The 9,807-nt window shown below is 47.3% G+C and overlaps 1 protein-coding gene across 4 annotated transcripts; it reads right to left on the bottom strand.

Moving 5' to 3' along the window:
• Nucleotides 1-1,903: 1,903 nt before the first annotated feature.
• Nucleotides 1,904-9,564, bottom strand: CBLN2 (cerebellin 2 precursor). 4 transcript variants are annotated; one of them, XM_030810280.1, is made up of 5 exons: nt 9,199-9,564; nt 8,709-8,753; nt 7,020-7,542; nt 3,884-4,003; nt 1,904-3,605 (listed from the first exon to the last, which is right to left on the bottom strand). In XM_030810280.1, the coding sequence occupies exons 3-5, from the start codon at nt 7,374-7,376 to the stop codon at nt 3,408-3,410; spliced, it is 675 nt and encodes a 224-aa protein (XP_030666140.1). In that variant the 5' UTR covers nt 7,377-7,542; nt 8,709-8,753; nt 9,199-9,564; the 3' UTR covers nt 1,904-3,407. The 4 variants fall into 4 exon arrangements, 1 of the variants encoding a protein (XP_030666140.1); XR_004029614.1 differs by having other exon boundaries at nt 1,906-3,605; nt 8,393-8,753; XR_004029613.1 differs by having other exon boundaries at nt 1,906-3,605; nt 8,393-8,756; nt 9,199-9,263.
• Nucleotides 9,565-9,807: the final 243 nt, after the last annotated feature.

Below are 9,807 nucleotides of genomic sequence, written 5' to 3'. Positions count from 1 at the left end.
CCATAACATTACTACCTCATTTTTTATTTGTGTTAAAAATGTTACAGTTGTATATGTTTATAAAATGTTGGCATTCCACACGGAAGCAGAGAGCTGAACTTGAACCACACAGGACAGCCAAAGAACATAATTGAGAATTGAGTTAATATTACAACATATAGATTTTGATATTATCATCATCCCTACAATCAAATGAGACAAAATTCTAACCCAGTGCTACAGTTTTAATAGTCTATTGAGAAATATGGATATTTACTTTCCTAAAATTGTCCATCAGTCATATTAAATTTCTTCATAAATTGCATGTTAAAAATATGCTTTTGCAGAAACACCCTCCCTGCCAAGGACACGTCCCATGTTATCCTGGTGCCTTCCAGCTTTCCAAGCACTTCCGTGCGGTCCTCACAGCTGTCCTGTGAGGTGGGGGACCTTGCGGGGCTACTGTCCTAACCCAGATGAGAAAACCCAAGCTCGAGACAGGGCTCAGATGGCCTTTCAGATGTTACAGAGGCCTCTCCTTTTTTTCCAATTAAAAAAGTACATATTTTACATTTTGATCTGACCTATATATTTTTGTAGACAAAATACAGGAGCTTCAGATGCCTCATAGATCCTCAGCCAAAGAGAACCTTGGCAGATGCTGCAGGGGATGAGAAACCACTTTAGAGACACTAGTAGCATGGCTCCTTCCTGAGGCAGATTTTGGAATCCATCACAAGCGAAAAAAAAAAGAAGAAGAAGAGGAAGAGGAAGAGGAAGAAGAAGAGGAAGAAGAAGAAGAAGAAAGGAAGAAGAAGAGGAAGAAGAAGAAAAGAAGAAGAAGAAGAAGAAGAAGAAGAAGAGAAGAAGAAGAAGAAGAAGAGAAGAAGAAGAAGAAGAAACGAAGAAGAAGAAGAACTAAAGTAGAATAATCAGGATATCATGTTTTTTCTAACACAAAATAAACCCCTGAAATATACTCTTGTTTAAATAGGTCTACTTAATAGCTTATTTATTAGACAGGATAGCCCCATAACAACCTGTATGTAATAAAGGTGTAAATACAAACATACATGTGTTATATATGATGAAGTGACAAAAGTAACAAGTACTCGTATATGCTTCAATCTGTGGCATATTATATTGTCCTCTGATGAGGCTTCCTGTTTGTTTGAAATTGAACATAAGTTTAAGGAAATGAGGGAAAAAGGACTAAAATAACCAAGAGCAATAAACCATATTCCAGCATCCTTCTCGTTACGTTATCAGCCTTAATAAATAATGTTCTTATTTAGAAGTATGTCTCCTAATCACAGAGCCAAGGTACCCCAATGCTCTTTTATTGATTTTTTTCCCTCACAAAATGCACCAGCATTTTAATTCAAATAAAATTCTGCATCCCATTATGCTCTTCATCTGAGGACAGTAAAACTTAGACCCTTAGTCAAACTATACATTTTGTCATTTATATAATCCCCACAGAATTTCTTCTTCAAAAATGGAATCTAATTCCTCTCCATCCTCACACACACATTTTTGGAAACAACTTATGCTCTTAAAATGCTAGTTTCTTTTATATCAGTGTTCACTGATGAAAATACTGGATTGGAACTTGCACCACATCAAAGATGACATGTGATAAAAGCAGACTGCCTATCCCTAAAACCTTCCTAAGCTGTCTTTTTCACATATCTCCCCAAAAATCTTCCTTTTCAAAAAACACATATGTATAAACTGAAAAATATCTAAGTGTACAATATCCATCCAGACCCACAGCCAGGTCTGCACATACCGGTACGTGTGTGTTTGAGAGTACATTTTTTACAGAGGCACTGTATAGATTTATCTTCCCCAGGTCCTTGACAGTCGGCCTTTACTTCCACACATTTTGTGAGTTGGGAGACGAAGTGGAGGATAAGAGCAAGCCAGACATCAAACCCATTTATTCTGAATCTTAAATTATGACTTTCATCATCAATATTTTGGTTACATTGTTACACAACGAACAAATTAACATCTGGTTTGAGGTCTCCTCTTTGATTGCTTTGGGATTAGTGACATTTCCTTGGCATATGAATTACACACCCATCAACTCTCAGCTGTGTCTTAATAATGTTGTTGTACGAGATGCCAAAACAAGAAGGATTTGTAACAGTGCTCCTGGGGTGCCTCCACCAATATCTTTAACCACAGTGACTTCCAGGTGGCTTCTCGCCAGGTGCATGCAGGAGAGTGTCAATGCATCCCTTTCCTGGGCAGATCAAAAGAGGATCCGGAGGAAGAGGAGCTGGTCTGTTGGCTTTGAAGCACCTGATCACTGTGCGCTCACTCAGAGGTGGATCCAAATAAATTAAATCACCCGCTGAGAAGTCACAGCACACGTGGCAAAGAAACAGTATGTTTAGGGGACTTGGTCATTACAGCTTCCATTCCCAACTTATACGATTCAGGACCACTCAGGAACACCAGATTCTTAAAGGATTCTGAAGTATAAATTTAAAAAAAAAATGCAAGTTGCTATTAATAGTTCTAAAGGTGCATCTTAGAATCTCTTTGAGAGAATAAGCAGAATTGTCCATTGTGTTATTTTTATTTTGATAAACAGATACTTTTTGTTTAGTTTGGTCTCGTCTAAAACAAAACATACATGTATTTTAATGTTTTGTTTTGTTTGGTCTTATCCAGGAATTCAACATATATTTTCTCTCCCCAACCCCAGCAAGAAAAATAAAAGTGGGGTTGAGGAGGGAGAGCTGAGTGTGGAAAGAAAAGTAAAGCTTTTCAAGAAAAAACACAAACAATACAAAACAAAAGTTGCAGTTCAATCGTGCAAAATTTGCTTCTCTGGATAAAGCACTTCTTGACAGGTTCACAATGTCCCCATCCCCCTCCCAAGTCCTCCCATCCACATGGTGGGGGGAAGAATACAGAATGAAAGTGAAGCCATTCTTTTTCTTAAGGCTATACAGACACACACAGAACACATGTCAAGGACTGTCCAGCAGGTGGTTCTTTGCTGGGCTCCTGCTTCAAGCCCTGACTGCAACCTGCAGCCCATTCTGGAGTCAGGAGCTCTCCTTCCATTGGGACAACAACACAACATACAAACAAAAGAGGTCCATGGTCCCAACAATAAAATCCGATATTGACTTTACAATCACAGGTACAAATTGCTCAAATCGATAATTTCATTTCTCCTTAAGACCTTGTCATCTAAAACTAATTAGAGGCCAGGTTCCCGAGGAATTGTCAGTATTCCAAAAAACAAAAACAAAAGTACTGGAGGTTTCAAAGGAAATCATTCTTCTACTGCAACAGTCTGATGGAGGTTGGAAACAAGGTGTCCAATTCCAGCAAGTTAAGGGTGTTTTAAAGGGCGGATTCCCGGGTCCAGATTCCATTCCCCCACCATCTAGGGGGCTCTGTGTTTATAGAGGAAACACCAAGAAACCCGAGAATGTGGAGTATTTCCAGCCCCCCATGAGGTTGCCTCTCTCAAGTTTGAGATGCACTTTGTCTTCCCTTTCCATGAGCAGCAGCACGCCATTGCTAGCAGCTTCTCTGGTGACATCCTGGTCTCCTGCAAAGGCCGAGATCACTGGGTAGCCATTCTGCATTAAACTGACCTAAAATGCAGAGAGTAGAGCTCAGCAGACCATAAAGGACCCAACTCCCACACACTGTTCTCTCCTCTGCCAATATCCCCACTCCCACCCCCATCCTTCCCTTAGAGTACACATCGGCGGGGCCTGACAGTGAGCACTTCCAGCTAGTTCAGAGCCACATCACCCCTGGACAGCCCAATACCCTGTTTCCGTCAGCCTCAGAGACCAGGTGAAGGGGCCTTTAGCAATGGGGAACTATTAACCCAAACCTGAAAGGATCCAGTTTCAAATCTACCCACCTGGATGGTTTGTCTGTTATACACTTTGACCACGTGGAAGCTGAAGCTATAAATCCCTTTTCTCGGTGCTACAAATATACTGGAAGCAAGATCAAAGTGGTTGCCAATATTTACTAATACCTGAAAAAGAAGAGGGAACACAGCACACAATAGCAAGCCCCTCCTGGGTGTACGTTTTCATCATCCTTGTATAACCAGCAACACTGCCTCCTTCATCAGCGGCTGGGAACACAAATTCAGCATCCTCAGCATTCTGGCTTCCCCAGGAAGGAGGCAGTGCTGAAGTTAAAAGATCCTATAGCAGGAAGTAATCTCAAAGGTATTTCAATAAATTGTAACTAATCAAGATTTCTAAAGCATTTTTTAATTATGCATTCAAAAACTGGCTGTGAATTTTGTAAGTTAGGGGGGCAGGGCAGAGAGAAAGGAACCGAAGATGGTAAGCTTGTTAAACAAATCCTAAATGGAGTCCAGGGAGGTCTGTGGGATTATGGGGATATCAACATGATGCCTTGTTTGACCAAAAAAAAAAAAAAAAAGTTCCATTCTGAGTGGGTAGAGAAGCAGCTATGGAGCAAGAGGCCAATTAAAGGAGATCGCTTCTGTAAGTTCAAGCTTGGGAACTAACTTCATGTGCTCCCAGAGACAATGGGCTCTGTGAGGTTTGGATCTCCAGTGTTTCCCAGTGCCTGGCACACTCTGGACGCACACAGTAGGTGGTCGATGATGGGTATTGAATGAAATACCTTTGTAGAAAAACATTTGCTACTCCTGCTTTTCCTTAATTTTCCCTGAGCAATGTGCTGATCCCTTGCCTGAGCCATGGTGCCCTGTAAATGAGCTTGAATAAATACAGAGGCAGCTTGGACATCCTTAGCTTAAGCTAATGAGAACTCTACAACATGCAAAACAATGACAAAATTAGCCACCTGGAATGAGCGCATGACCCTGCAGATGGCTTTCCTCAGATAAAAGGGCAGGGGTGAGTGTTTCATAAGCAGAATTTCAAGAGTGGCAGGACCCCCGTGACGACCCAGTTTCTTTCAGATGTTCAACACAGACTCTGGCCATTTTGTCTGGATGCTGTCTCCATCCTCCTCATCCATAAATGCACAACTGCTTTATAATAATAGGATGGCCTGCCTTCTAAAATAAACAGCCAGCAACAACATCAAAATCCTGGGTTTAAGATCTTGTTGCCTAATGGGAATACAAACTTCAACCGAAATAAAATACCTTTGCTGTTATTTCTTACACGCTCATTAGAGATGAATAACATGCAATTCCCAACGCAATGTGAAATGCTGCCAATGACGATCTCCAGAATGACTTGTGAAATATGCCTGTTTCAGCTTCTTCAACCCAGCTGTGAGCACCACTTCAGCTCCACTCAAGGGCAGGACTGAGACAGACACTCTGGGCTCCATTGTTAAGACAAGCACCCCGGGATGCCTATTCTCAGTCTCACAAGGCTATGCTCGCTGTCTTCCTTACAAAGCTTTAGAAAAGAATAAAGCATTCTCCATTTAAGCCTCCGGAGCTGCTTCTGCCTTTCACCTCAACTCCTTCACCTCAATTTTACATTCTGGAAGCTGATAAATTCAGGTAGAATTTAGCCCTGCTGTAGATGAAAGAACACCCAACCAGACCCTGAAAAGCAGACCTCAGCTCCTCATTAACTGGGGAGCCAGAGAAACATTAAACGCACTCTGCCATACTTTGCTCATGTATAAAATTAGAATCCTGCTACTACTTATCCTGCCCTACATCACAGAGCTTTCTTGTTACACAAATGCAAAGGTGGACATAAAAATGCTATGAAAACTTTGCAAGACACTGGTAAGTGAATAATAATAATATAACAATAACTGCACGTAAAGGAAACCTTACGAATAGAATATTAGTTCCCAAATGCCTATTCCATTGTTGTCTCATTTGGACATAATCAAAATAAATAACTTTATGTTTTGTAAATAAAAATGAATTAAAGAAAGAGACACATGCCTCCCCCCGCCAAAAAAAAAAAAACCTCAAATACTTGATGCTTAACAATAATTAAGAAATAAATACGCTTGCTTAAATAGAGTCAAGAGTGTGTGTCTGTAGGTTTATGGTTATTAAGTTTAAGAGTTGCCTAACAGACCAAAGGAAAGTCAATTAAACACGTACAGTAAGCCCTGGTAGGTTATCAGTGACTGCCAGGCGCCCCATTCTGAGGGAAACGCTTTGGTAAAATGATTAAGTAATTACCTAATTAGCTAAAGCTTGGAAACCTCTATAATGTTTTAAATTTTTTTCTGAAAAACAACAGAAACCAGGCGAGCGGGACACAAAAAGAAGGTCATAGCCTTTAACCCTGAGCACCAATAACCCAAAGAAGGGTTTAGAAAGGCCTGATCATATCTCTGAACCTTCTGCATTGAACCAAATGGCATATGTTAAGTGGCTTAAGGGGACGTAAGTCACTGCTCTTTTAAAAAATTTGTACCAACACACTGTTCATGTATACATTGTATATATTGCATTTGCTTATGGTATATATTTCATTTACTATATATTTTATTTATATAATCACAATATTTTGTTTTGTATTTTTATACCCATCCCTGCTCTTCCTCACTTTTTTTTTTTTTAAGATAAACATCCCTTCCCCAATCCATTCCTCAAAATAAGCAGTAGGAATGTATTTTCCAAATGCTGGCAGAGACTTGGGAAGACTCCTTTCTTGAGCGTGGAGAGTTTTAAATGCACTCAATCCTTCAGGTGGCCACCTGGGTGACTGAAGACCATCAACCACACCGCCGTGAAAAGTAAAACGTGCAATGCTTCCTTTTGGGAAACATATTTAAAATCTTTAGGTTTACGGAACTCTTAGAAAGCTTAGACAGCCTTAAAGGACTCTCAGTCATCCAAGTGCCAAGTTAGCTGATCATTTAAAAGTTTTTAAAAAGCCAAAATGTGGAAAAGGGAGAGTAGGAGTGCGTTCTATGAAACGGGAGGAAAGAGAGTAGCAGGGCAGAGGGGGAGGACAGAGCCTGGGAACTCCGCGTCCAAGAAGCCTGAACCCCAGCCCGCGCGCGCAGGTCCCCGCCCCTCTCCCCGGGCTGGGGGCGGGGTGGGCAGGCCGGCGGCTGACCTGGTCGAAATAGATGGTCATGGTGCGGTTGCTCATCTCGGACGGCTCGTGGTTGGTGCTCCGCGTGGCGGAGAAGGCCACCTTGGCGCTGCCGGAGCGCACGGAGATGCCCAGGGAGGAGGTGACGGCGCCGTCCGCCGACGGGCTGGAGTCGCACACCACCAGGCACTTGCCCTCCAGCACGATGGGCTCCGTGTCGTTCTGCGCCCGCACGGGGCAGCAGGCGGGCAGTAGCAGCAGCAGCAGGGCCAGCGCCACCCCCAGGCAGGATCCGCAGCCGCCCGGCTCGCGCAGCGCCCCCCGGCGCCCGGGCATCATCAGCCGCAGCCCCAGTGGCCCCCGGCCGGGCGCCTGCATCGGGGCTGGTAGGAGGTGGCGCGCGGGGGCGGAGGCCGGCGGGGATGCGAGCGGCGCGGAAGGGCGCGAAGGAACGCGCGGGGCCCGCAGCAGCCTCCGCGGGCCTTCGTTCCCCGCTCTGACGTTCAAGGCCAGGGTCGTTCTCAGAAGAAAGGCGCCCGTGAACCTGTCAGGGCACAGAACCCAAAGCCTTACACCGGGAGGTGGAGCCACCAGGAAGAAGGGGGACTGGGAGCAGGTGCCTGCGGCTCGGGGGCTCTCCCCGAAGGCCTCTCAGGGGCTCTCCCCGAAGGCCACCCCCTTGGTCCCGTGCACAGCCAACCCGCTCTCCGATCTGGCACAACAGGTCCGGAGAAACGCCTGGGCGCAGCGGGCAGCGCATCCCTGAAGGCTCCCGAGCGGTGCACGGGGCTGCGACGAGGGAGGGGGCTGCGCTTCTGCAGGTCCTCGTCGCTAAGACGGGCCCCGAGACCCTCAGAAGGCGTCACCGCCACCCCGCCCATTCACCAGCGCGGAGGGGGCTAAGACGCAGGCAAACAAAAACCTACGAATGCTTGCCTTCTCGCCTTCATCTCACGGCATTTCCTTGGAGCTGCACCAAGGAACCCTTTTCCTTTCCCTTGTTTCCCTGCTATCCTCTATTTTTCAATCCTCGAGATGTTTTTAAAGTCCATTTAAGTCCCTTTGGTACAGATTTTATCTATTTTCCACCCAAAGAACAAACCCCAGTAATCTCCTTAGGGCGAATAAGATTAATAGGGGGGAAATGACACCACACACACACACACACAGACACACACACACACGGGCAGTGAAACCAAACGCCCACTTCCAAGGTCCCTGCAGCCACTAGCGAGCCCCCTTGGTGAAACCCCTGGGATTCCTCTCTCGGGCGAAGGACCGATTCCAACGACGGAATCCCAGGCTTGGCTTATTCTCCAGCTCTGGTTTCCAGACCACGGGGATTCTCTCTTTCCCAGCTAGGAGGCAGCCCCTGCAGGTTTCTGCGAACTTACGCGCCCGTCTGCACTTTTGCCCGGTCCCCGCTCCTCCCAGGAAAGCAGACAGGCCATTTCAATACCAGCCCAGAGACACGCAGAGAAGCCGCCCCCTCGCCGCCCACAGCCTCCCATTAACTCTTCCAATATTCTTTCTAAGAACGGAGAAGTTGGCTCTTGATAAATATCCGCTGTCTGCAGCCCCGATCCTACACGATTTCCCTTCTCTCTCTCCACCTCCCCCACCTCTCGATCTGGACCAGGGAGAGTCTTGGTTAAAATCCACGCAGAAGGCGCTTGCATGCGGAGGGGAGGGCAGGTCGGGAGTGGTTACCTGGAACATCCATGCTGGGCGAGCTCCGCTGTCCGCGAAGTTGCTCTGCTTAGAGAAAATGAGGCGAGCGGGAGCTGCCGGGAGGAGACACGGAGCGCGACCCTGCTCCCAGCGCGTGGCCAATAACCGCGCCGCCCCGCCCTGCGGCTTTCCCGCGCCAGCCCGCGCCGCTTCAGGGGTGCACCACGCCCCGCGCGCCCGCTTAGGCGCCGCGCCCGGGACCGGGAGCCCCGCGTCTCGCCCGGCACAGCGCCCGGCGCTGTGCGCCCAGGTGCCTCCAACCCCTGGGCTTCGCGCCCGCACCGCTGCCTGGGGCCCCTCGCGCTCCCGCGCTCAGCGCGCCCGCAGCGCGGCTCCCTCGCGGGTCCCCTCGGCCCCGCAGCCCCGCCAGTCTCCAGAAGGCATAGCCGAGCGCTGCCGCCGCCCTAGGACTCCGAACCTTCCCTGCTCCCAAGCCCGCCGCACCCTCCAACGCCCGGGTCCTGCTCACCCAAACGCCCAGAGCAAAATACTCCCAGAAGTCTCTTTTTGAAAATTAGACACCCTTAAAAGCACCGGTCGCTTCTCTTCTTTTAGATTCTTTCTTTTCTTTCCCCAATTCCCTCCAAGTCTTAATCTTGAATGGCGTGACCACTTTCATAATGAAAGGGGCGAAAAAAACAATAAGTTAAAAAGAAGAAGAAGACTGGGATGGCTGGGACGAAGAGAGGAAAAAAAGCTTGAGAATTTGATGATTTAGGAGCTGTGGTTCCAGAGTCCCCAGTTGGGGAACTGTCCGGTTCCCGCAGGGCTAGAAGAGGGGCCTCCGGCCCGGGTCTGTGTGTCTGCTCCTCTGGACCTCGGACTGGTGGAGCGGCTGGCGCTCGCGCTTATTTATTAAATTGCGGTGTCCGCGCTCGCTCAAACGACCCGGGGAGACGCGCTGGGTTTCCCAGCTGCGCCTGGAGCGCGGCTGAGGGCGCAAACACGGACGTGGGGCGCCACCTGCGGGTGTCCGGGCCTCCCTGCCGCAGGCTGCGGACCGGCGGACTCCGACAGAAGACGGGGGAGTCCTGGCGGCAAGGCTGAGGTTTGCTGATGGTCTTCTTTCACCCTATAA

The sequence above is a fragment of the Nomascus leucogenys genome, chromosome 4 (genome assembly GCF_006542625.1).
Source record: "Nomascus leucogenys isolate Asia chromosome 4, Asia_NLE_v1, whole genome shotgun sequence".
Classification (NCBI taxonomy): domain Eukaryota; kingdom Metazoa; phylum Chordata; class Mammalia; order Primates; family Hylobatidae; genus Nomascus; species Nomascus leucogenys.
Note: the sequence above shows the minus strand (reverse complement) of the source record. Positions and strands in the feature narration are given on the sequence as shown.

What these genes read in the sequence shown, in the direction of transcription:
- CBLN2 (XM_030810280.1), bottom strand. Translation starts at nt 7,376, where the DNA reads ATGCAGGCGCCCGGCCGGGGGCCACTGGGGCTGCGGCTGATGATGCCC. An exon ending in TGACCATCTATTTCGACCAG is followed by an intron (nt 4,004 to 7,019) that starts GTCAGCCGCCGG and finishes CTTCTTTTTCAG; the next exon opens with GTATTAGTAAATATTGGCAA. An exon ending in ATAACAGACAAACCATCCAG is followed by an intron (nt 3,606 to 3,883) that starts GTGGGTAGATTT and finishes TCTGCATTTTAG; the next exon opens with GTCAGTTTAATGCAGAATGG.